Consider the following 27,516-nt stretch of genomic DNA (forward strand, 5'->3'; position numbering starts at 1 on the left):
GAGAAGGAGGAAGAGGGGGGAAAGGAAGAGGAGGAGGGGGAGAAGGAGGAGGAGCAGGAGGAAGAGGAGGAGAAGGAACAGGAGGAGGAGAAGGAGGAAGAGAAGGAGGAAGGGGAGGAAGAGGAGGAAGAGGAGGGGAAGGAGCAGGAGGAGGAGAAGGAGGAAGAGGAGGAGAAGGAGGAGGAAGAAGAGGAGAAGGAAGAGGAAGAGGAGGAAGAGGAGCAGGAGGAGAAGGAAGAGGAGGAGGAGAAGGAGGAGGAGGAAGAGGAAGAGGAGCAGGAGGTCTGGTTTGCAGTGGTCATAGTGTCCATCAGATGGCGCTTCAGAGGCTCCTCGGTCCCAGAGAGAGAGTTGAATGGGATCCCAGTGTGCTCTGGCAGGAGGCGGGACGGCAGCAGACAGACAGCTTCAGAGTCCTGGACGAGGTTTGACCCAAAAGGATCCAGCTGCTCGACTTTTATCGACATTCCTCCGTCTGATCGACCCAAAGGACCGGAGCCAAACGGTTAACGGTTAACGGTGCGTAATTACGCACGGGGACGACGGATCCGCGGTGTGGTCGCCGTGGAAACCCGCGGACAAAGGACGGCAGACGGGCTGGAGTACAACTACTGAGTTGAGAAGAGAGGAGTATCGGTACAGGGGAAACGGGGGGGAAACCTGGAGTCGGAAGTGATTTGTCTTTTTTTCGGAAATGTAAGAGGAAGAAGCGTTTGGAAACCGAGCAGAAAAAAGGACTAAAAAGTGTAGTGGTGAGTGTAATCAGTGCTCAAACAGCATCCAGATCCTCGGAGCATGGGGTAAGTTAGACAATGTGTGTCTGAAATGTACAGTTCCTCCTGCTGTCTGGAAGTGATTTGTTCAAATGCTTAAAAAGTGAACTTCGTGGTGACTTCTGGCTGAACAGCTGCAGCTTTTCTCTCATGTAAAGAGAACATTCACAGAACATTAACATCAGTTCACATGTGACAATGGGTTGTTTTCTTTGTTTACATGCTGATAGACATTACCAAGAGAGGAATCCCTCAGTCTGATGTCCGTTTACACCCTAATGACACGTGTGGCCGAAAAAAAAGGTCAAAATCACATGTTGAAAGATCACAGCTGCTTTACATTTAACTGATACCCAGATGTTTTGTTTGAAATGTAATCAATGCAACATGGTCATATGATAAAACACACACAAACAGATTACTCATGCATCCTGCAGTTACTAGCAGAGTTACTGTGATTTCCTGTTCTCTGTTTTTCTGCTATTTGCCTCGGACACACACACACACACACGCACACACACACGCACGCACACACACACACACACACACACGCACACACACACCCCACTGGACCACTTCCAGGTTTGCTTTGGGTATCTCCTGGTGTCAAGCTGCTCATTAGCTGTGTATGTGTGTGTGTGTGTGTGTGTGTGTGAGTTGAATTATACATGCAGGCCTTCAGCTTGGTTCAGACACACCTGAACCCTCCTCACATTACCGTGTGAGTCCATGCTGCCAGGCCGGTTTAGTGACACTTTAATTGAGATGCTCTACTCAAATGGCTGAATGAGAGCAGTACTTGAGAGCAATCCTCAGTACTCTCTTATTTATACACTTTTGTAGTGTTTGCCCGTATTCCCTGTGACAATAAAAAGAAATGCACATTTCGGGCCAGTTTTACATGCTATAATAAACACTTCACTATCAGAAGGTGACACGTTTTAATGCGTACATTACTTGCAAAGTGCTGTTTTACTGCAGTCTTATAGGGGCAATTTACTTACAACTTCAACAATGTATGGAGGTGTCATTGGGATCTCCAAATTCTTCAGACCAGTTAAACTGCACAGTGATGCAGCATAATGTTGGTGCTCACATGTTTGTTGCCCAAATTGCAACAACAGCTGCATCGGTCGCTAGATCCCTCAAAAGACCATGAATGTGTGTAGTAGTGTAGTGGAGGGTATACACAGGTATGCGGGGGTATAGCCACCTCTTTTTCTGGTGGTTTACAGTATACTATCAGACAAAAATCCATTGGAATATATATGTGAGTATACCCACTTCCTCCTCGGTAACCTACCCAAATACCTAGTTGTACACCCACCTCATCAACGACCTCTACACCACTGAAGGTGTTTCCTTTGAATGTCCTTAAGACCAAGCATCTCCTCCTCAAATGAGACACACAGACACTAATGGTGCGTTCAGGTGGTCTTTAACAACTTGTGACGTCAAATTTCCAAGTTTACCACCTGGATGTTGCACTCAAATAACCAACGAAGCGGTAAATACAGCATGAGTTTAGATGTTCCACTTCAACACATGATGACTAATTGGCGACTGTGTACCAGGTTACTGGGAATATCTCTGTTTAGTTCCATTTTTCAAATGTTCAGAGACTGAAGTACTTTAAGACAAACTGTGACTGTCAGTGGGTCCCTGAGCAACCTCTAACTTTACTCAGAGATCAGTGTTTAAATATGTAACCTTCCATTGTACCCACATGTATGGGGATTTGACAGACCAAGTGGTATCAGCACCCCACTCTATAACATCTGTGTGGGAATGCTGGAGCTTTGACGGTAGACATGACACAAACATCTGATCTGATGCCTTGTGCTTGTTGTCTCTGCATCATGAGTTCAATCACCTGGTCCAAATGAAAGTCACGAAGGACCTCTGCAGGAAATTATGGATGTAGTCGCAGGGCCACCATGCACACTCAGACAGGAACCTGCACAACTCAGCATGCAGCTGCTCTATACGTTCTTGACAGAAGCGAGCACCAGGAGGAGGAGACTCTTGATTAACTGCCACTTCAGGTCCATAAACAAAATCAGTGTTAGTAGGTGCTCTCATGCTGTGTACAGCTTGTCTTAAAGTACTTAACCACGTCACCTGACCCGTGAAGGTCCCTGTACAAATGGAATATGTAATTAGATGGAGAGACAGTCTTGATTTAATGGAGATCTTCTATTTTACAAGCTGCTGACGGCTTCCATTATTTACAACCTGCAGCAGCTTCTCCATTCATCCAGTTACATTATATATCAGAAACTAATAACCACATGAAAGCAAATATCCGGTACACACAAAGTGGCCACGTCATGTTTTCTGAATTAAAAGGGTGCACCTGAATGCACCAAGTGAACACTGTGCAATTGATTAAGGGATGCTAAGGGAATGATTCACCAGAGGTGTGCTCCAAATTTGTGCATAATAGCTGCATTTCTTAGTCACCTTTGAGGAGCCTCTGAACTGAGACGGCCTTGTCAACCCATTATTTTTAAGAGCTATTTACGATATTTGCATGGTTTGTTTATTTTGTTATTTTGTCAAATGAAATCTGATAAAACATTGCTGTGATTCAGTTTCTTTTCTTTGAATGGATTATTCACTTATTAAGCACATTCGACCTAAATTGAATTATAGTTTCCAACCTCAGTCTACTTAAGGTATTATGGAGTCATAGGAGTGGCATTTAAAAAAAGAATAAATCTGTAAAAGAATAAGAAAATAAATGTGGAAACATAAAGAGGAATAAATAAAAGAATTAATAAATGTAAAGATATAAAGACAAATAACACAATATAAAAGAATAATTATAAGTATTTTCATTTATTTTCACATTTAGTTGTTTGTTTATTTCTGTAAATATTACATTTTTTATATTTTAAAAATATTGATTACACGGCTTTGTTGAATACTCGATTGTGATTGGTCAATCACAGCGTTCTACGGTCTGCTATTTCTTTATAGTAGACCGTTTCTATGTATAACAGACCGTTGCTATGGGCGCAGTTTTGATGTCGGAGTCTGGAGGACCATTTTTGTGTCAAATTATTGATTTCTTAAGTAAGTTGCCATTTAATAAGCCATTTAATAAGCCATTTAATAAGCGGGATGGCTGTACGTTATCCCTTACATATTCATTTATTTTTTTGCATATAAATTACTAATTAAAAAAGAAAATTAAAAATAGAGTATATGTGTGCAAGAATTGACTCAGCAGGTTGATTGACAGCCTTGCCCTTCAAGGAATAGCAAAAGCAATAGGAAAAGGAATAAGGAAAAGTAAAGGGATACAAATAAATAAACTAAATTATATAAAAATAAATACATATTTTTTTGTAAATATACAGAACAAATTGAGTAATTCATATGTAAAAGAATAAATATAAAAAACATGTATAAATAGTTATATACAGAAATAAATGTACAAATAAATGTAAACATAATTGAAAATTATTATAATTATTATTTTATATATTTTGTATTTGTCTTTATATTTCCACATGTATTTATTTACTTATTTATTATTCTTTCTTTCCACATTTATTTTCTCTGCCTTTACATATTTTTTTTTTATGGCACTCCTATAACTCCATTAGGTATGAGGGTCAGCTGCACTGTATATAAAACATTTCTTTGATTGTCTATTATTGGTTTAGCACTTTGTATCAGTAGCTACATCATGAGGACGTCACAGGTAATCATTCACACTGTGTAACTTGGATCCTCTTTCCTCTTGTTCTGCTGCAGAGGAGTTGTCTGCGAGCTGTAAAATGTACCCGCTACATCGAGAGAGGTACAAACTCCATGTCGTCTCTGTGTTGTGGCTCTGCATGGCAGGGATGGGCGATAAACTCAAGTTTAGTTTTTGATTTCCTCCCAAATGATACTGAGCATCAGCATGATATTGATACCTGTACCTTCCATCAGCAAAAGCTGCTTAAATGCCAGCCTGTACTGGTTATTTATTCATAATTTATGGCTTCGTCTGAGATGCTATTTGGCTAAAAACACAAGTAACACGGTAAAATTCCAGTATAAGGAAGCTCTAAATGGAAAAGTCAACATTAAATCATCAAATTGAGATGGAGCCTTTGTGTATTTCTGCTCTTTGGCTCTGTTTGATATTCTAGTGTACAACATCAGTATCTGTACTGTTGGTACTTTGGGGATCAATCCGCCCATCCCTACTTCATCAAACATTTATTTGCCTCTGAACAAAATCCACCCTCATCATATCCCAATAGTGTTTATCCTCCCCTCAGTATCTGTTGGTACTGTTAACTTTAAGATCTGGTTCACACAGTGGAGGCTTCATGCTTGTCATGATGTGCAGATGTTGTCAGCACGCTCTCCTCCTCTTGCTGTCTTTGTCTGGTGTCTCCTTCATCATGTCGTCCCACTGTCAGTTGCTCCATTGCAGCTCCACTGGAGGACTGTTTAAACTCTTTAACAGTGCATTGTGTTTTACAAGTTGTTGTGATAAAAAATACAATATTTTTTTCTGACATGCAGTGGATTCAAAGTATAAAATCACAAAATGGAAATCCTCAAAAGACACATTACATTACATTTATTTTGCTGATGCTTTTATCCAAAGGGACAATAAGTACATTCAACCATGTGGATACAACCCAAAATTATAAGAATTATGGAAGTACATCAACCTCAGCAAATAAGATGAACTGCTCCGAGTAACTTCTCTTTGCTGTTATGACAATGTTCTCCTCTGAAGTACATGTAGAAGTACATCACAGTAAAAGTCCTGCATTAAAATGTTTATTTCAAGTGAAGAGTGAGAGAGAGGCGTTATCAGTACAATGTACTTAAATTAAGTTCTGTTCAATGTGGGGAGCTTTCAATTCTAATATGATGTTAATGAATAATGTTTAATCATTTTATAATTAGGCTTGTATATGTTGTGAGTGAAATCTGAATCTGTGATGTAACCAGTAACATTTCTTAGTTAAATGTGGTATTAAAATGTTTTCCTCTGAAGTAGAAGTACACAGTTGAGTTGCATATTTATTAAGTGCTTTGGGGGCCTTTTGTAAGTTATTTTGAGGTACAATGAGCTAGAATAGTAACAATTCAACAATTTTCATATCCAAACATCATAATAAATCTATAGTTGTTTGTGGCCCTTTTAGTTGGAGCCTCAGGAAGTTGCCTACCTCGTTTAATGGTAAAGTCTGCCGCTGTTTCCCCCCCCCCATGAATCCGAGTGTATTTCACTGGTGTTTCTGAGTTGCCTCGGGACCCAAGGAAGTGTCGAGTGTGAAGTTGTTTGTATGAGCTGTTCTCGAGAAAGCTGCAAGCAGCAACACCACAGGCAAAGTGTACAGCCTGTTCTGAACAGGCATGTTTTGCATGAGTAGAGATGATAAGAGAGTGTTTGTTTCTTCTTTCTTTTTTTCTTTTTTAGGGTTAGGATTTTTAAATATTATTTTATTGGCCAAGGTGCAGTCTGAACATAGTTTTTAGTCCGCAACACAAGATGTGCCATGTTTTCTACTGTCCTGATGTCAACAGGGAGCTCGTTCCACCATTGTGGTGCCAGGACAGCAAACAGTCGGAACTTTGTTTAGTGGTAGCTTCGTAGTGAGGGAGTAGCAAGCTGATTGTCAGAAGCAGAGCGTAGTGGATGGGCTGGGGTGTATGGTTTGACCATGTCCTGGATGTAGGATGGGCCTGAGCCATTCACAGCTAAATAGGCAATGTGTTGTGTGGGAGAACTTGTGTAGGTTGAAGACCAGCTGGGCTGCTGCATTCTGGATGTACATACATAACCATACCTCATCTGATGCAAATCCAAGCGAACCACAACCATTGTTTGCTGAAAAAAAACATTTTATAGCTACTTTTTCAGTGTTTGATAAACAAAAGATGGAGTATCACATTAACTAAAGTACAAATAGTTCAACATTTCAGGAGATAAACACGTCAATTAGATGATAAAATCGACACCACTCTCGTGTCTATGAGTGGAAGCCACTATCTTCTCATCTCAGAAAAGAAGTCACTAAAAATATTAAAAATGTTGAACTATTCCCTTTAAGCTGGGGACACACCAACCCGATATCAAAGAACTAGCGGCGACGAAGGCCGCCTGTTGAGTCGCCTCACGTCTCCTTTGTCTTGGCCAAAAAGATGCATTTGAACACATCGCAAAGACGTCAGCCGACGGCCAATTAGCACGTACATTCTGTGCCTGCGTGAGATGAAATAACTTTCCACGCCAGCAGGTAGCGGTAGTCTGTATTTGTCATTCAAAAAGGGAAACCAGAAGACCGAGGACAGCGTATATACAAGCCGTTGTTATGATATACATCCATGAAACAAAGTGGCGTTTGCCGATCATTTCATTTCATTCCAGATGGCCATGTCGTTGTGAAAATATCCGTGTATTGCAATGATCAGATGAGATGAAGATAAAAAATGAGAAGACCCTTCTGTGTTTCTCCTCTTGACTTAACTCGTTGGCTTGCTTTCTTCACATCCGTTTCTCTTCTCATGCATTGATTCATTTAAACTGAACCACCAATCAGAGTGATTTTTCTCACCGATGGGCTCCACCGCCGTTGAATCGGCCGAAAAAACTCCAATACGGCAGACTAGAGCCGACGGTGCGAGACACACCGTGAAAACTAGGCCGATGGACGCTCACTGGCGGCCCCAAACTGTTTGACGGCCGGCCGTCGGCTTGGTGTGTCAGGGCCTTAACTCGGAAACACATAAGACAGTTTAAGAATAACCACTTGTTACAGCTGTTGAAATGCAGCATACAGTATATGTGGATTGGTAGGTCTCAATCATCTATCTACATAATTAGGAGTCATATGGGAGGATGATGATATTGCCGTCCATATCACCTCATTTACTGTTGAAATCAGCCTCCTTCTGCAGCCCAGCGGCAGTCTAAACTTTGGTTTCAGCGGGAACATAATCAGTTAATCTGCAGCCATAACGCCATAAAAGCTGTTAAGCGTGTGCGTCCTCCCACTGGCCAAGGAGAAACCAGCTGCTCTGTGGGGAGAAGCGCTTTTTAATTGCTGTTTTTGAGAGGTCTGCAATTGCATGAGTAAACAGTCATCTCGGCTCACTCTCTTTCTGTTCACTTCATTTCACCGCGTTTTTTTGGCATGAAAGTAATAACGGTGCCGCCGCGGGATGGAGATGAAAGATCATCTCTTTATCTGTGTTTCTCCCTGACCTTCATATCCTGAATACAGAAAACACACCAGCTTTGTGTCACCTTCACAGTGTGAGACAGCAGTAAGTTATCAGTCAGAGAAGTTGACCTTCAGATAAGTGAAGTGCTTTCTTTTAATACAACCAGAGCTAAGTGTTTTGCCAGATGAAGGCAATAATCCTTTAAGTTTTCCAGTGTAAAAAACGTTTGCAGAATATACACCGATCAGCCATAACATTAAGACCACTGACAGGTGAAGTGAATAACATGGATTATCTCGTTACAATGGCACCTGGCAGTGGGGGGGATATATTAGGCAGCAAGGGAACATTTTGAACTTTGTGTTGGAAGCAGAAAAAATTGGCAAGCGTAACGATGTGAGCGACTTTGACAAGGGCGACTGGGTCAGAGCATCTCCAAAACTGCAGCTCTTGTGGGATGTTCCTGGTCTGCAGTGGTCAGGACTTACCAAAAGTGGTCCAAGGAAGGAAAACCGGTGAACCGGCAACAGGGTCAGACCCAAAGCTCATTGACGCACGTGGGGGGGCAAAGGCCGGCTCGTGTTGTCCGATCCAATAGAAGAGCTACTGTAGCTCAAATTGCTGAAACAGTTAATGCTGGTTCTGATAGAAAGGTGTCAGAACACACACACAGTTTGTTGCATATGGGGCTGCGTAGCCGCAGACCGGTCAGAGTGCCCATGCTGTCCTAATGTTATGGCTGATCGGTGTCTGTTGGGTTGTGTTTTTGTGCTGCAGATATGGTGACTTATTGAGCAGCTTCAGTATGAGTTAGCATTTCCCCTCGCTGTGCTATTTTGGTATGTAGTTGTAGCGTGTCATGTTGCCAGACACTTTCACCGGCTGAGGAATGTGGACACGAGGCGGCTCACTCTCAGAGGTCGGAGGAAGCAGCCCCTTAAAGGAGAAATGCTTTGAGAGGAACAAAGAGAAACTGCCAAAAGAAAAGCAAAAAAAAAAAAAACCTTTCCGACTGTCAGTGCAGAGCCTGAAGTCCCCAGAGGCTGTAAAAACCACAGCAGAGTTCCAGTTTTGTGTCGTCTTCATGCACAGATGGTGAAAAACGGTGCTCTGCTGGAGCACTCAGCTGACGCTCTCATTTAGACTGAATACAACTCTTTTTTTCTGGGCTTATGGGTCAACACGTGTTATTCAACCTGACAGGCTGAGACCGCTGTTCATGTCCCGTGTGAAACGTAGTCCTTTTTAGCCAAACCATTATGGTTCTTTACCAAACCTAACCCAGTAGTTTTGTTGCATTCTTGTTTTGTTTTGTTTGTTTACAGCGTTCCGTGTTTAAAACTGCGACCGCAATCCAGGAGAAAATATATTTAACCTCAAAACGTATTTTGGTTATGCAGTTTAGTTGTATGGGAATGTCATTTTGAGGGAGACTGGCTTCCGGGAGCTGCGTCCATTCCAAGACCCCAGGAAGAGCGCCGGGCTGTGAAGCAAATTTTCATAGCAGCCAACTACAACTTCTGTGTCCGTCACGTGATGCCATTGGGCCCAAAAAGACTTTTTCTTATAGACTTACATTGGGAAAGAGACGTCTGTAACTCACAAATATGAGGTAAATAAACATCCCAGTATGAACACTTGAATAGCCCTTATTTTAATCATTAGGTCCTAAAAGTTGTAAAATGCACCAATAGCTGATACCAGAGTTATTTCCCTTCCTCTGTTCATGTGAATGAGACCCAGACCGAGGCTGGAGCGAGGGCTGGGAGGCGGAGTTAAAGGAAACACTACTGCGCCTGCTCTATGGGACCAATTGATGCGGAAAATCGCCGGATGATCTGGGTACTTTATCCCGCAGTTGAGCCATTTTGGCTTCATGCGCCACTGAGCAACTCTTATAGTAATGAACGGGAGCCCGCCTCCAACGCTGTATCCAGTTCTCTTTACACTTCCATGGTCTGTTCTCTTCACGGCGAGCTGTGCTGTGAATACACACTTAACCGCTCCACTGACGTGTGTTCTGCTCCAGCAGGGGACCCCAAACTTCCCTTTCCCGGGCAACATTAACCAGCTCTGACTGGGGGATCTGAGTCGTTCCCAGGCCAGTGTGGAGATATAATCTCTCCTCCTAGTCCTGGGTGTTCCCTGTGGCCTCCTCCCAGCTGGTCGTTCCTGGAACACGTCCCTAGGGAGGCACCCAGGGGGCATCCTTACCAGATGATAGAATTTACAATGTTATACAACAGGGAGAAGCAGCAACTCCTCATATTTCGAGAAGCTGGAAGTAGCAAGGTTTGACTTGTCATTTGACAAATCGATTTATTCACAAATTATTTCAGATCTACATTATTCTAATGATTTGAAAAGTCCTTCTTGATGTTGGATTAAGTATATTCAGATTATGAGCATCAAAACTGAACAATCAGTTATTTTTTCAATGGAAGTGGTTGATTGCTTTTCTGGTACGGGAAATAATCAGCCAATCACAATCAGTGATTAATTTAGTTTCCTCTTCCCCAAAACATGCTCTTGGGTATAAATCTGTGTTCACACAATGCAGTGAAATTCACAGAAATGTAAAAGCCAAAATTTTGTTCTGATAAATACGTATGAAAAATTACATAAGATTGCATGATATAGCAACAATACTACACAATTATCGTCACTGATAATTTCCATGAAACTAACAGTGCTTGCTTTAACCCTCACTGAACCTCTTGGCCATCCCCCCCCCCTCATCAGATCTCCTGCAGTTTTTCTGATTTGCTGTTTCTAGTGTGAACATTCAGTTTTTAAGTACAACCAATAGGATCTTTGGCAGGCAAGTTTTCCAGCTTCGCCCTCCCCCCAGGCTATTTACAATCCGCAGAGCTTACAGAACTCCATTATTGGCAGTTTTGAGGAGTATTTTCTCAACTACAGAAGCGAATAGTTGGACCTGACTGCAGAACCAGAGAGGAGGGGGCGGCTTCACAGATTCAGGGTGCTGAATGGGTGCTGAGGTTGAGAGGAGAGCAGAGCAGTGAGAGGGGATTAGAAAGTGATGACTTGGGGCGAAGACACACAGCATAATTTAAGAAATACATTGAGCATCATTTGAGTCATAAACTTATCAAAGTTGAGATATCAGCATGAAAATATGAGAATATTTAAAGTTGGATTTTTAATCTCATCCAATTAAAATTACTAATGTTATATAATGATAGGGATGACGCGAATGCTTCTAAACTTCGACCGTTGCCATGGTAATTGACCTCCAAATCAGTATTTGAATGCTTTGTTTTGGGGTTTATATATATATAAGTATGTAATAATAATGGATAAATCCTAAAATAGCCCATGAAATAAGGAATGATGTCACAATATTATTCATTATTTGTATTCAACATTAATTATTATTAGTTATTCTCAGAGGGTTATCACTGTTTGTTGTGTGTAGAGGTGTGTGTGCGTACAGTAGTGTGGCACTGTCCCAAAACTTTGAATACCTTCGAATATTTCTCACCGAAGCCCAAAAAATGGTATTCAGGACTACCCTAAATGATACTCATTGTATAGGTATTGTTTAGTTTGTATATTATATGTAGATATGTACTGTTAGAGCTGAGGGCATTGCTGAGGAGCACTTCAGCACTGTGTGGTGGGTTGAAAGTGTCAGTTGTTGTGCTGACTTGATCCTTTTTAAAGACTGTCCCACTGTGAAGTCGGCCTTTATGCACGCTTTCCATAAGTCCGTACCTCTGCAGACTTTGCCAAGGGAAAAACTGACAATGCTTTTTAAATAAAGACAGAAAAACCTTTCTGTTTAGATTTTAGATAAAAAATGCAGCTTACATCAGAGGTCTCCATGGGTCCACCTGGCCTTACTCAGTTGCCAATTATATTTAGTCTAATCAGGTCAGGAAGGCTCCCGTTGTGTTGCCAGGCACACTCGATATCAGCTCTGATAAAGTGGTGTGTCATTAGGAGAAAGTGTATTTTTCTGAGGCAGACGGTGTGAACTGTGAACTGCAGGGAAAATTACACTCAGATTTTTTGTTCATTATTTGGCACATAATGCTGCTGCCAGCGTTGGTGCTCTCTCTCTCTCTGTGTTTGGGTCTGTTCTGGTTGGATCAGGTCTAATTATCCCCAGATCTGTTTGGATTGGGTCTGACTGTCCTCGTGTCCCTGTTGGATTGGGACTTTCTTTTAAAGGAACCATGTGTAGGATCTGGCAGTATCTAGCAGTGAGGTTTCAGATTACAACTTTTCCCGTGTGCCGAGCGTGTAGGATTGCTATGGTGGCCAACGTGAAAATGTGAATGTCCCTCTCTAGAGCAAGTTGTCGTAAGAGTAAAGTATGTAGAGTGTGTGTGTATGTGGGAAGTGAGTGGTGAAGCAAGAGAGAGAGAGAGCGGCAGCGAGTAACTTTGTCAACTCCGGCCCAAGCAGGAAAAGATAACAGTGTTTGGTTTGTCGGTTCTGGGCTATTGTAGAAACATGGCGGTGCAACATGACGGACTCTGTGAAGAGGACCCGCTCCCTGTGTAGATATGAAGGACTCATTCTAAGATAACGAAAACACTTAAAAAAATATTTATCCATGTTGGTGTCAGGTAGGTTTTGCAAGGGCTCGTTTCAGAGCAGGTCCAAAATGTTTAAACCCATGAAGACTAGACCTGCAATGATTAATCGATAATTTGATCAATAGATAATTAATAGGCAACTATTTTGATAATTGATTAATCCTTTAAGTAATTTTTCAACAAACATGCCAAAATTCTCCAGTTCCAGCTTCTGGTTTTGTTGCTTTTCTCTAGAGCTGCAACGATTAATCGATAAGTTGTCAACTATTAAATTAATTACCAACTATTTTGATAATTGATTAATTGGTTTGAGTAATTTTTTAAGAAGAAAACGTCCAAATTCTTTGAATCCAGCTTCTTAAATGTGAACAAACTGAATATCTTTGATTTGTGGACAAAACAAAAAACATTTTCTGACATTTTATAGACCAAAGAAGTAATCGATTAGTCGTGAAAGTAATCGACAATGAAAATAATCGTTAGTTGCGGCCCTAGTTTTCTCTGTTTCATATCACAGCAAAACTCAAAAATATTTAATTTAGACAGTTGATCATATAAAAAAATAAAACTCAGGGCTTTAGGAAACCGTGATGGGCGTTTTTTCATGATTAATCGAGAAAGAAATCGTCAGATTAATCAATAATGAAAATGATTGTTAGTTGCAACCTTGATAACGACCTCCTGATATCATTAGATAACAATTTTTCAAGTTGTATTTCCCACTGGCTAATTTGGGTGTACGCCACTCCTAAGGCTGATATTTTCAACTTGACCTTGAAGTTGAATAAAACAGTAAAGAGAATTAATCATTGGCATCCTTTCTATGTGTAGATTCAAACTAATGGTCTGGATTTAGCTGAACTCAGTATGTGTCTTTCCTACATCCCTGTCAGTTTCTATCTATATGAGATGTGATTGCTATTCCAGAGGAGGTAATGAACTGTTATCAGAGATGTCCGAGCAGTAATTGTAAACTGAGCATGCAGTGAATGCAGCCTCGTAGGTCAGAGGAAGTGTATTAAAGCCTCCTTGTTCTCTGATGGCTCCCTGTAGAAAGCTCCGCATCGTACTGTCTGTCTTCCAGCTCGTCCAGATGGTGCGTTCATACAAGTCCCTCTGTTTATGGCCTTTGCTGCTGGGAGCAGCCAAATACTGTTTGTAATATTACCCTGAGAGGAATTATTTCATCTGTATGGATGTGAAGCTGAGAAAGAGCTTGCACGCTCAGCAGAAGCCTTTCCAGGAGGGCTGTTTGTTCGGCTCGGTCCGACATTTCATCAGATCCTTCATCCTTTATGTAACCTCGAAAATCATCTGGATGCTTCATGCCAATTAATTTATCATGAGGGCGGAGTGTAGCTGACGGCCTCAGGGCTGCGTGCCTCCGCCTCGATGTGGTGTCATTGCTGTGTGCTTGGAAGGGGAATGCAGAGGACGGTTAGTGGATTAAAGAAACTTCAGTCATCAGCTCAGACTCGGCTGCTTTACCCTCCCATTCTCTGACAATGGCAGGATATCAAAGAAAGTTCTTTTTTAAGGCAAACTCTCAGAAGTTTTTATTGAGGGAAAGTGTAGTTTTAAATCCGTCACTTGGCACCACATCAAAATCATCAGACGATCCAGCGGCGACGGCCCCCTGCGACGGCCCTCGTGTGGTGCATGAACACGGTGATGAGCAGAAGTGGAGAAAAAGGTCCCAGAGAGGCATGAAAAGCTGTTTTGCCCGTAGAGGTTTGAGCCACACTCGAGGATTCAGCCCCGTTTCCCCCGGTGGCCTGCTGGCCTGGGCTCAGATCCCTGCGGAGCTTTCTCTCCTGTGTCTCCAGGTTTTTACCAGTCTGTCTCTTCTGTCTCCTCCTCTCTGACCCTGAAAACAAATAACAAAAGTCCCAAGGAGAGCTAGCTGTTCTCCTTAAATGAGAAAGTGGCTGTTCTTTTAGAGTTTCCCTGAACCAGCTCTGAAAAGCTGATGATCCAATAATATGGCTGTATTAGGTTTTTTACTTTTGATTTTGTTCATATTTTATTTGTTTCTGTGCATAAAATGTTGACTTTAATTGTAATTGAGCATTTTTACATGGTGATATTGCACAGCTAGTGGAGGTATTCAGATCATATCTTCATCTTTGATCCGACATAAATCTGGTAACTCGTCGTCCTGTGGGTTTAAATATGTTGAGCTGATTCTCGTTTCTTTAACATCTGTCTGAATGTCTTAATGACAGCTCTTCAGGTTGTCAGATGTGAGTAGCTCCCTCCTACCCAGTCATGCAGGGTTTGACACTCACAACATCTGATTTGATTAAGGGCTACACCGTTTCATGTTAATTGGATCAGGTGTGTGTAAAGTACCACATCAGACTCCACTCCTCTCCACTGCTCTGCATCAGGTTAGACAAGTCTTCTGTGGCTGTCAAGCTGCTGTGCGGTGTTTGCTCTCCGTCACCTCAGGAGGGATTTAATCCAGTTTTAATCTGCTCATATCATCAAACCTCGACGTGATGCATCCTGTCTGAGCTGATTAGCATGACAGGCTTTTCACAGAGCAACGTCGAGACGGGCCAAATGAATGACGGGACACTAATTTCTGTGTGATCCGCTGTGACGGCTGGGAGCTGATGAGCAGTCAGTCATCGTTTCTCATCAAAATGAGAATATGATAGAAGGGAAATCCTGACAGAAGCTGTTTTACTTTGATGTTAATTCTTATTTCATTTTGGTTTTATTGCCTTAAACGTCCTGGTTATCAGTCACTCAGCCACATGATTAGTTTTATCGAGCATAATTAATAAGTACTTTCATGGTGCTGTTAATTTGATTCATGTCTGACGTTTTACCTCCTGACTGTGAGATGAATGTCGAGGTTTACCACAAACCTCAGATCAAACTCTCCTTCCTGAAAAGCTTTGTTACAATATCCAGAGCACTTGTTTTTCTTTCTTAACCTTAAGAAGCATGTCTGGCTCTATCTCAGTCTCTTTGCTGTTTTGCCACAACATATTTCCACTTGATAAATTGTTGCTAAAATGGCCGACCTCAAGGGTAACGGCACAGGGGCTGTTAAAGGTGATAGAGATGATAACTCAGACACTGAGATGCTCAAGCTGGGGAATTTGATGCAGTGATTGAATGCTTGGGAGCGACAGCCACGTTGCCCTACAGATGCCCTGTCTCTAAAGACCCAGAAAGGTTGACTGTTGCGCCGCCTTTGTCTTGGCCATAAAGTTGCACTTGAACACACCGCAAAGACTAAAGTCAACAGCCAACTACCACGTACGTCCTGCGCCTGCGTGAGATGAAAAAACTGTCCACACCAGCAGGTGGCGGTAGTCTGTATTAGTCATTCAAAAAGGGAAACCGAAAGACCGAGGACGGCGGATATACAAGCCGTTGTTATGATACGTACATGAAACAAAGCGGCGTTTGCCGACCATTTTCACACCACTCTCACTCACCACTTAGCTTCATTCCAGATGACCATGTTGTTGTGAAAATACCCGTGTATTGAATGATCAGCTGAAGATGAAAAATGAGAAGAGCCTTTTGTGTTTTTCCTCTTGATGCTTTCCTCATTTCCGTTTCACTGATTTGCTAAAGCTGAACAGCCAATCAGAGTAATTTCTCCCACCGACGGGCTCCACCACCGATTCAACATGCTGAGGCCAAAAAGCCTCCAACACGGGCAGACTAGAGCCGACGGTGCGGGACACCGCAAAAACTAGGGCCACAGACGCTCACCGACGGCCGACCATCGGCTTGGTGTGTCAGGGCCTTAACAGTGTTTGCTTATTGTCTTTGTCAGGATGCAGATTGAACTCTAAAGGCCCTGACACACCAAGCCGACGGTCGGCCATTGGACAGTTTGGGGCCGTCGGTCCGCCTGTGTTTTTGTCGGCCGATTCAGCATGTTGAATCGGCGGCAGAGCCCGTGAGAGAAATCACTCTGATTGGCTGTTCAGCTTAAATGAATCGGTGCACGAGAAGAAAAACGGACGTGAGGCGACGCAGCTGGTGGCCTTCATGGCCGCTAGTTTTTTTATGTCGGCTTGGTGTGGCTTTTTAATCTGCTGCAACTTTATTTCTTAAAAGTGACTGACAACGGTTTTGCAGTGGCAACGTTTTCCATGGAGAACAAGTGAACCATCCAAAGCGTTTAGGCCACAAGGTTGTTAGGCTGTAAACAATTAACATCACATTTCAGCCTTCTTCTGGTTTCTCTGTGACCTGTAAACTGACATCTAACTGTTTTCTTTCGCTGCTATAATAGCAACAACTGTATTGCAACAGCATTACGTTAATTGCAGCACCATTAACATTTAAAAGAACAGTTTGGAAAGGGTCAGCACTGAACGCCTCCCTGTTGACGGCTGTGGTTGCTGCTGATCTTTTCAGTCATTTTACTGGCAGACACTTTGGCTTGTTATAGAGTCTATAATATAGACGGAAAAGGACGGGCCTAAATATAAACATTATTGCTTCAGTCCATTGAATTGTCTTAGTTAGTCATGACAGAGAGCCAGTATACCCAGTAGCGGGACACTGGAACTGGAACGTAGACATTATTTATGTTATTGAGTCCACCTTTATTGCTTAATATGTCAAAAATACCTGCTGTGAAAAAAGTTTGTGTTGGCAGCTCTGAACTAATCAGGCTGATGTCCAGTGAAGTAGCGCCAGGCTAAATTAATGCAGTCAGTCAAAGACATAATAAGCCAAACTAGTTAGCTACAAGCTTTCTATACTAGTCCAGTTTGTTGTCCTATTTATTTTTTAGATCACACACACCCTTTGAGGTTAATTTAACAAATCACTTTTTTTTATTATTAAAAGAATGCTTGTGCGCTCTGATTAAACTTTTCCTAAAGAAGTTCATGTTAAATCATTTATGTGGCAGCAACCAAACAACAGTACTTATCTAACTCCTGTGAGAAACTGAAAGAGTAGTTATCAGAATATTTTAATTGAAACAAAACCAATAAATCAAATCCCAAGAGCCAAGTGTATCACAAATTAGAGACCTAGCAGTTTGCAATAGGGGTGCAACTAACGATTATTTTCATTGTTGATTAATCTGTAGATTATTTTCTCGATTATTCGATTAGTTGTTTGGTCAATAAAATGGTGAAAATGTTGATCAGCGTTTCCCAAAGCTCAAGATGACGTCTTCAAATGTCTTGTTTTGTCCACAACTCTGTTTACTGTCATAGAGGAGTAAAGAAACCAGAAAATATTCACATTTAAGAAGCTGCAATCAAAGAATTTAGACTTTTTTTCTCTTAAAAATTCAAACCGATTAATCGATTATCAAAATAGCCGGCGATTCATTTGATAGTTGACACCTAATTGATTAATCGTTGCAGCTCTAGTAGTTACTGGAATATTTGAATTAAAACAAAACCAATAAATCAAATCCTGAGAGCCATTATCATAAATTATTAGTAGTTTGCTCTATATGTCTGTCATTTTTGTCCAGTGACTCCTCGTTGTTCGGTCCACTTAGACCCACATTTGTATCATCAATCACTCATATTTCTTGCATCTCTTGCTTCTGCTCTCCTGACACCAAAATCTGCCTCCTTGGCTGCGCTGCTATTGTCTATTGTCAATTGTAGCTTCAGTAATCTGTGTTGAAACAATAAGGGCTTTTGTTTGTATGCAAATGTTCAGTAATTCCAGTGGGAACAATGCTTCATATAGACAGTGCTGACCTATATAAATGGCTATTTCTCTTGCTTAGACAAAGAACAGAGCCTCCCCCCTGCACACATTATCCTCATTAATGTCTCTATGTAATTGACTTGCAATGGGAACGGCTCATTGCATACATTGACATTATGCAAACTCTATTAGCTGTGTAATGTTGCATGAATTCACCGCGTAGTCCCTCATCGTCCTGTGGGCCTCTATCCACTAGTTAGTCCCCACAGCGAGTGGATGGCTCTTCAAAGAGAGCAGGATGGCTAATTGGACTGCTAGCGGATAGCAAATCTTCAGTTTCATTTGCACCGATAGCCTCATTACACCAGAGAACATCAGTGACCTCGAGGTTCCTGAAAAACACAATCACATCGGGGGTATTTTTGTCCCTGTTAATAGCTTTACCCACCATCGTTGTACACTCAGTGGGAGATTGGGGTCCCCAAAGTGCCGAACAAGTCAATGGTTCGCACTCAAACAGATGAACAAGATGAGAATGATATTCAGTTTTATGTTAATGATGGTTACAGATGTTTTAGCCTTTTGGCTTTGATCAGTGTACTAATGGGTTTCCCTTGTGTGATATTTCTATTTTCCAAGTATTGCATATCTCATTAGGATAATTGTGAATGCATTGTTGCTGTCATTATTTCATAAAGCAGCACATGAGCTTATTAGCAAGCTTATTAACTGAAATGTTTTCCTTTTTCAGAAAAATTATACTGTTCAAAAATAATTCCTATAGGTGGTATATTTATACACTTGCTGTAAATAAAATGAACAAAGCAAACATTATGGGAGTTAATTGCCATAAGATTTGAGAGAGCACAAAACAAATTCTGAGAGCTACAGAATCCACTTTGAGGCTGAAATCCTGATCACGTTTCAGAGACAAAAAAATGTTTTGTAACAAACCTGGTAGCTGTATCACATCTCTGGTAAACACAATATTATTATACACACATGGTGCTTCTATGTGATTCTTTGTGGAGAAACACAGATCTGTCGATTAAATCAACTAATCTATTAGGCGACAAAATCATATGAATGTTAGTCGACAAAGAATTTCTTTTGTCGAGGACAGCCCTAATTTCATTTGTCGAGGTTTTCAGATATCTGCTGAATGGAAGTTGTGGTGCTCAAGAGCATTGAAATTTACATTTCACCAATGTCCCAGTAATGCAAGATTATCCACAGATTGGGTGTGAACAGTTTTTAGTTCTTTAATCGTATGCCAAATGTAAAAAGTGATGTAAATTCTGAATTATCACATTAACGAGAAAATGACATGTTGCTGTTGAGTTTTACAAAAGTCACTTTTTGAAATTCTTTCTTTGACCACAAACAGATTTGTGTTGTTTAAGTGTGAGATCATACAGGAAGTTTCAGTGACAGAAAACCTCCACAAATAAAAAACACAATTAATTTAACTAGAGGTAAAAGAAGTTGTTATTTTGTTTAGTTTTAACCCTTTCATATCGGTGTATAATAATGATGGATATAGTTTGCATTAGACTGGAATGACTCGCTCATCTTTATATTCGGAGGCCCTGAGGTGAGTTTCTCCACAGAGAAACTGGCAAGAGTGTCACATGCAGGCAGATTAATGCCTCTTAAAAATCAGGAGTGTAACACTCGACCTCAGGCTCACCTCACTGTTTGTGGAAGAGCTGAGTGACAAATGAAGAGTTCAGGCAGAAGAGAGATTTATTCACCTCCTTTAAAAAAAGTGACACGCGCTGTTACAAAATGATTAATAGCACAACATTTAAACAAATGAGGTGCTCTCCAAAAGGTATGTCCGTAATGTTTTCACTTGTTCTCTTAGTATAAATCTTTTATATATTAAATCTGGTCCGTTTTCTCAAAACAGGAGTTCAGCTCTTTATTTTCTTCACTATAAAATAAAGGTAGAAATTTACTTCCAAAACTGTCACTTAAGCAAGTTTCACTGTAAAAAAAAAAGATATTTTTATAGAGAAGACTTCAGCTGGGAGATTACTACTGCAATAATGCCGGCGTGTGCTCATGGGACAATAATAACACAAACTAATGGAAAACAACACTATAAATGCAATAAGGATAAGCAAAATAATAAAAATACAACATGGAAAGAGCCTAATGTTTCCTTGATTTCCGACTTGTCCATAATGAGAGTCTTACCACTTTTACCACGCCTATAAACATGTAAAAAATAATAAAGATGTGACTAAATAATATAGAAAATGACACATAAATTACATCAACAAAAGCTCATGACTCAAACCTCAGTTAAATACTACAGTCAGGGTAACAAAAATCTGCTGTCAAAAATGAATATGTGTAAATATTTATCAGTTTATGAAATCTTGTTCATACAGCAGTTGTATGTATGTTTGTACATTAGCATGTGCTTTGATATTTTGTTATTATATACTTGTTTGTATGAAGTGACTGTCTGAGGAGGGTGGGAGGCTGGGTACTGTACATTGCAGGGCTGAGCGATATGAAGAAAATCAAATATCACAATATTTTTGACCAAATACCTCGATATCAATACTGCGACGATATTTTAGGGTTGAATATTTGGTGCTTTTACAAAATATTTACAAAATGATTTGATAGATAATCATCAGTAATGGGGATATAATGACTAAGTCGGTAAAGGGAAATAATAGAACAGTTTGTTAAATTCAGAAAATTACATCACTTTACTGTAATACAGTCTTTAAAACCAAGAAAAGACAACACTTATGCCATATTGTGATATCCAAAATTTAAGACAATATCTAGTCTCTTATCACAATATCAATATATTTCCTAGCCCTAGGACATTGAACAGCTGAAAAGTGTTTTTTCTGTTTACTCCCCTTATGCAAATGCAATGAATCAATATGTATTGCAGAGAAAGCAGCTAACACTAAACACACATCTGAGTGCTGTAAACAGAGACAGCTTTAGATAACAGAAACCCTCTTCTTCTTCAGAGACTTTGGCCTTCTTTTGAAAACATGGTGCCTTCATGGCAGCTTGGGGGGGGACCTACAGTACCTGCCCGGATGTATTCAGTTTAGTAAATTAATGTGACACCAAATCGCCTGTAACATTAAGTTAATATGTTCTATTGTGTGTGTTTTAAAGGGAGCAGCCCATCTTCAGCGCCAGAGCTCATGTCTTCCAGATCGACCCGGCCACCAAACGCAACTGGCTGCCGGCCAGCAAACACGCCGTCACCGTGTCCTTCTTCTACGATGCCAGCCGCAGCGTCTACCGCATCATCAGCGTGGGTGGGACGAAGGTGGGAGTGCCACCACACACATGACTGCACAGATACACATGCATAAATGCTACTTCATATGTTCACATCACACACAGTGATATTTGGTTTCCAGGTAAAAACACAAAAAATGGAAAAAAAAGGAATTCTGTTTAGATTATTTTAAGAGGAGAAATGTTAAAAAACAATAAATTGTTGTTTAAAGCAGAAGTCTATTCAAGCATTGATGATTCTGAAGTGGTCTGTCTAACAAACTTCTTTTATTGATTATTGTATTTCCATCAAATAAAGCCAGCATACGATGCAGTGGGACTGCATGAAAAATCAAATCAAGCTTTTGTTGAGCCCATTACTTCTGTAGTAGCGTACTGCAGTCTTTGCACCCTATCCTGAGATTCTTCAAATAAAGGGAAATAAATCTGTTTTCCATTTTGGCTGTTATGGGTGTGGATGCGTTAGTCGCAGTCACACATTGTCAGCAGAATATTTATAACACACCCTCATCGGTGATACAGCATCCACAAGAACAGTAAAACACATGGGAGTCCCAACACTGACTGCAGATCTTGTTTGCACCTAAATGAAAACTCTTTGTAGTTATCACCCTGTTGTGCCAATTTAACACCCTGAGACGTGAGGCTTTTGGAGAAGAGACCAAAGAAATCCACATTTGGCAACAAATCCACCTCATGAGGCTGTTCACTTGGGAGTATTTCTGAACAGATAAACGCACACCACAACAAGCTTTTTCACTTAGCTCTTTTTCTGGCCTGGCCGATGGATATTTTTATTTGCACGCACAGTTCTCCAGTAGATCCCCATACAACCCAACCTCAAAGGCTTCAGATTTGTACGACTGCAGGTATTAATGTTGCAGTGTTATTTAGTGTTGCTAAAGAAAACCATAGAACTCAAAGCTGTAATGAGCTGCTGCATATTGAATTGCTGGTCTCTTGATAATCAGATCAAAATCTGCATATTTTCTGATCAAGAACATGCAAATGAAAAGTACCAATGGGCTGTAATGAATTTGGCATTTAAAGGTGACATAAATTATTAATATTCTTGTTGATTCTGGAAATTGTGAATTCTTTGTCCTTGAAAATTACCTTTTGAAAACAGGCTTTTTAAGCAGAGTAGCTTGATGAATGCATATAAGTACATTTATACAAGTGCTAACCAAACACACCAGAGGGTTTGTCATTGGAAACTGTTTGGAAAAGGGCTGGCACTTTCAAAAAGTATTTGGTAGGTGATTGGATGAACCATCTGTCTTGCCGAAGTCAGTCGGGAGAAGAGTGAAAACATCTTTTCCAATCAAGAAAAGTCTTCAGTGCCATTCTTTGCTCTTCTTACAATGATGTTATTTAGGCGATGTGGTTGGTACCAATGAATTCCTTAAGTTTTTTAGTTACATATAATACCAGTATCTTCACTCTAGCTTTAAAACAGAACCCGCTACAACCTAAAAATCACAAGTTGTGTTAATGCGTTATCATGTTAAATGTCTGTGCAGGATCATGTTATTCATCACAACAACATCCCACTTTTCCTACTGAGATAATTTACCTGCTTGTGTGTTCATGTTATTTATTACCTCTTTAATTCTCTATGGTGTCAGGCCATCATCAACAGCACCATCACCCCCAACATGACCTTCACCAAAACCTCCCAGAAGTTTGGCCAGTGGGCAGACAGTCGGGCCAACACCGTCTACGGCCTGGGCTTCTCCACGGAGCAGCAGCTGCAGCAGGTAAACAATACTCACACACACCTCGGTAACATTCAAATAAAATACTTCAAAGAGTTGCTCATTTATTAGATATTACACAGAGAGGGCGTGTGGAGATAGGGACTGTGGAGCAGGAGAGTACAGTGATGTGATGATCAAGGCCCCATTTCCCCCCATTTTTAATTCATATTAACACATCTTTAATTCTGTCAGTGTGTGATGCAGATGGATTATTACACAGAGATACAAAACGTCTCCAGCATCTTTTCCTCACCATGATGCAGGCTTTCACACATTTCCTCACACTATACTTTATTCATTTATTCATTTGCAAGATTTAAATTTTGCTGTGAGAAAACATGACGTTCAGAGAACATCTGTCACACACATCTGTCATCAAGAGTGAGTGCAAAATATGCTTCAATTTCTATATTGAAATTAAACATACAGTAAAGAACAAAAAGGGGTCAGAGGTCACAGCACCTCGACAATAAATAGAACAAATATTATTGTTATTCCAGAAATAAGTTGCATGATTCATCAGTGATATAGACCAGAAGTCAAGATATTTTCCATGAACTTCCGTTATCATGTACAAGTACCAAAGGAAGATTTAAAACAGTGATTTAAGGATGATGTTGGTCTGGTGCGTTTGAGTTCTCAGGTTGGTAGTCAGAGTGTAACTTTTGTCTTCTGTGTCCACCTGCAGTTTGCAGAGCAGTTTAAGGAGGTGAAGGAGGCGGCCCGTCTGGCCAGAGAGAAATCTCAGGAGAGGTTTGAACTGGCCAACCCTGCGCTCAACATCGCAGCTCCAGAGGTAAAGCACTGCTCTACTTTCTTAAATGTTTCCTTAATTATTTTGGCTGATTAAAGTGTTCCCTGGGTAGAAAATGGAAACTCCATATACTCAAAATAACCAAAGCTGTAAGTTATCACAACAGATCAAAAGGCCAAAATAAGGGAATAATAAAGGAACATTTGCATAGTAATATATCCGTTTTTGCTATGCTGGTTTATTAGTAATTTTATAGTGTAACAATAAATCACCTCATGAAAGCTTTTTCCATTTGCTGATCTGAAAACTTTGCACCACAGACCTCACTGCAAACAGTTTCCAGTGGGACCTATACTATGTTGAAAAGTGTACACAGAGGAGTTGTGGAATATCCTCAGTAATCGGGACAATGTTTCTGGAAAGACACATTACTGTCGAGTTTCTTAAATTGAGTTTTGAGATGCTTTAGGGCACCACGAATAAGATTTGTTTACCTGCATTATACTTGGGCTGGTGGAATAATTCTCAAATGGCAGAGCTTTAAAACCAAAACTATCTGCAGAGAGGATAGTTTCATTCCAATTTCCTGAATTGAGAGTAATGAGGAGTAATAAAAGTAGGATTTTTTAATATCAGTGAGACGATTATAAGGAGCAAATTGTCCACTGTGTGCAGACACCACCAAGGGAATTGCCACTGCTGGTAAGGATTTAAAAACCACTGGTATTATTCTATAAATACAATCTGAAATGGTTTCCTCATCAGAGGAAGTATATTTTAAACATGAAAAAGTCTAGACATGGTCTTTAATAAGGATGGTAACAACAGGTTGAGGACCTGGAAGTGACGTGATGGTGTCTGTATCACCCAGGCCAATATGACAGAAGAGCAGTAATATCCCGGTGAACTCAACGGCTTTGTTTCTATTTTAAACACACACCGAATCACGCGGGATTAGATGTATCCTCATCTGGCCGCTCCATTATTCTCCCGTTGGTTAACTCCATTAAAAGATTTCATGCATGACAAATGGAGGCGGAAAGAGACGCTGGCGCTGAAGGTGTTTGGAGGGGCAGTAATGGCCGGGACTGAAGGAAAGAAGAATGAGTTATCAGGAGAATGGAGATGGGGGGAGATGGAGGAAGGGAGGAGAGCTGAATCATCTATAATTGAAGGGAATCTGGCTGCTGCTGAAAGGACAATGGCCAGCTTTTGTCCTGCCACCGTCGGTGATTTCTTGGTGGACTTGATAACTCTGAGGTTCAGTTGGAAATGTGAAAGTTTGCATTTTGTGGAAACTTTTCATCCTTCACCTTTTCGCCTCCACAAAACAAGCCGCCCTGTAGTGACATTACAAGTAGATCACAAGACACAGAGTAATTCTTTTCCTCTGACATTTACGACATCATAAATAACAACGAGTACACACCCTGTTTGGGTGGCTGTGATTACATTTTACGAACATGGAGGGAACCGTGTCTCGTGGTAACGTTTGGGAAGCTTCACAGCTGCTCTGCTAGTCTTGTTTATGAGTTAGTTCTGCCAAGTATTCACATTAAGAGTGTGTTTTGTTGTTGTAGTGACATGGATTCAAAACAGACTAAACTACAGTGTGTGTGCGTGTGCGTGTGCGTGTGTGTGCATTGTGTAGTCTTAACAAAGAGCCACTCAGCAGGTCTGAGAGACTGCAGAGTCACGCTGCCAACCGCAACCTCAGCTCTGAGACACTGATAAAAGCTGATGGTAATGTCCTTAATCACCTTCCATCCTTTAACTTAAAGGAACAGTGTGAAACATTTCTGGGATCTATTCGCAGAAATTGAATATAATATTAATGACTATGTTTTCATTAATCACCTGAAACTAAGAATTGTTGTGTTTTTGTTCGCTTAGAATGAGTCCTTCATATCTACATGGGGAGCGGGTCCTCTTCACAGAGTCCACCATGTATCTCCGCCATGTTTCTACAGTAGAACAGAACGGACAAACCAAACACTGGTTCTAGAGAGAGCCTTTCACGTTTTTACGTTACCTGAAGTCCACCGTATTTCTCCGACACACTAACGTGAGCCGCAGAGTGTAAAACCATGGTACCGCAAGCCGCCATCTGACTTCCGTTGCTCCTAAAGTAGTGTTATTATGGTATGGATGGCTTCTGAGCGAGGCGATCGGCGTTACCACGGTTTTGCACTCGGCGGCTCACGTTACCTCAGTCTTGGAAAGAGAGGAGTGAGCAGAGGGGTACTCAGTTGGTTGAAATCTGCAACCACACTGCTGGATGTCGCCAAATCCTACACACTGTAACTTTTAATGTAACTAGTGTCTCTGGGCCTTTCTCAAACCGGACCGTCCCCACTCCCCGACGGAGTGAACTCCATTTGTAGTCACACTCACAGCTTCTTTATAGGGTATAAATATAGCGGCAAGCTTTGGGACAAACTTCCCTCTCTCCGACGGAAACTGTTGCAACGTTTCGTAACCAATCCATGGTTTCGTATCAAGCGGAGGGGATGTTCAAAGGTTCACAGTATTAAGAGTGAAAAGAATATGCAATATACAGAGAAACTAAAATAAATAAAACTTGGCATTTCCTTTTTTTTAAACATCTTCTCATTTTTATCTCTGATGTTAAATGAGTAAATCCCTATATAACACTTAAAAAATCAAATGAACAGGTTTACTGTTTTCTAGATAATATTTTATCCTAAAAACAATGTAACCTTAAGTTGTTAAATATCTGTTTAGTTTGAGCAGTTTACGTTTGTATGTGTAGTTGCACGGAACTTACATTTGTACGCAGCGTTTTCCATGACGAACACAAAATGCCATTGCACATGGCCAGTAAGCCAGCATTGATGCAGGCTCACTGTTGGAGGGTTAAATAACTCACTTCCACTCCCCCCTAATTGGTTTGGGATGGCACTTAATATGGCGAACCCTCCACGGGAATACATTTTGTACTTTGATTCAGTGTGAAATTTAAAAAGTAATTTTGGTTCCTGCAAATTTGCTTTTAATGTGTCATATTTTGATTAATATTCACCCTTCAGATCAGATTAGGGCTCCGTTTGCTAATGCCTCAGTGTATTTGACATTGGTCGGTTCCTTTCTTTTCGATCACTCTGTCTCATCTCTAACTTTTTAGACTGGGAGTCAATGATAAAATCTTAGTTTGAGATCTACATGTTTGTAAATTAGTAAAAAAAAAAAAAAATGCGGTATGTATTTGTTTTTGTTTTAAAGTAAATTTGGGGCATTTTGTCTGTTTATTGGACAGTGTAGACCGGAAACAAGGGCACGTTGTGGTCATATGGCAAGCGTCTTAACCAGCAGAAAGCCCCTATTAGGTGTGTTTTGTAAAACTTTTGAAATCAACATTGTTATTAAGTGCTTTATAGGGGAAAAAATATAAATGCAAATATAACGGCAGTAAAAAAAAAAAAAAAAGTGGAGAAAACAAGAAAAGACATACTGTAATGGATAAAAAAGAAAAAAGACAATTCTCAAACACTGCTTTCTTCTAAAAA

General features: G+C 40.7%; 1 protein-coding gene across 2 annotated transcripts in view; it reads left to right on the forward strand.

The window, feature by feature from the left end:
• The first annotated feature begins 335 nt into the window (after positions 1 to 335).
• homer3b (homer scaffold protein 3b) overlaps positions 336 to 27,516 on the forward strand; it is a 54,472-nt gene continuing 27,291 nt past the window's right edge. Inside the window, exons 1-5 of one of the 2 annotated variants that reach the window (XM_074634740.1) lie at positions 336 to 800; positions 4,539 to 4,584; positions 21,347 to 21,503; positions 23,104 to 23,235; positions 23,924 to 24,031. In XM_074634740.1, the coding sequence (XP_074490841.1) occupies positions 4,562 to 4,584; positions 21,347 to 21,503; positions 23,104 to 23,235; positions 23,924 to 24,031 (420 nt within the window). In that variant the 5' untranslated portion in view covers positions 336 to 800; positions 4,539 to 4,561. The remainder of the gene's footprint in view (positions 801 to 4,538; positions 4,585 to 21,346; positions 21,504 to 23,103; positions 23,236 to 23,923; positions 24,032 to 27,516) is intronic. The other variant, XM_074634742.1, reaches the window with a different exon arrangement.

The sequence above is a fragment of the Sebastes fasciatus genome, chromosome 5 (genome assembly GCF_043250625.1).
Source record: "Sebastes fasciatus isolate fSebFas1 chromosome 5, fSebFas1.pri, whole genome shotgun sequence".
Classification (NCBI taxonomy): Eukaryota; Metazoa; Chordata; class Actinopteri; order Perciformes; family Sebastidae; genus Sebastes; species Sebastes fasciatus.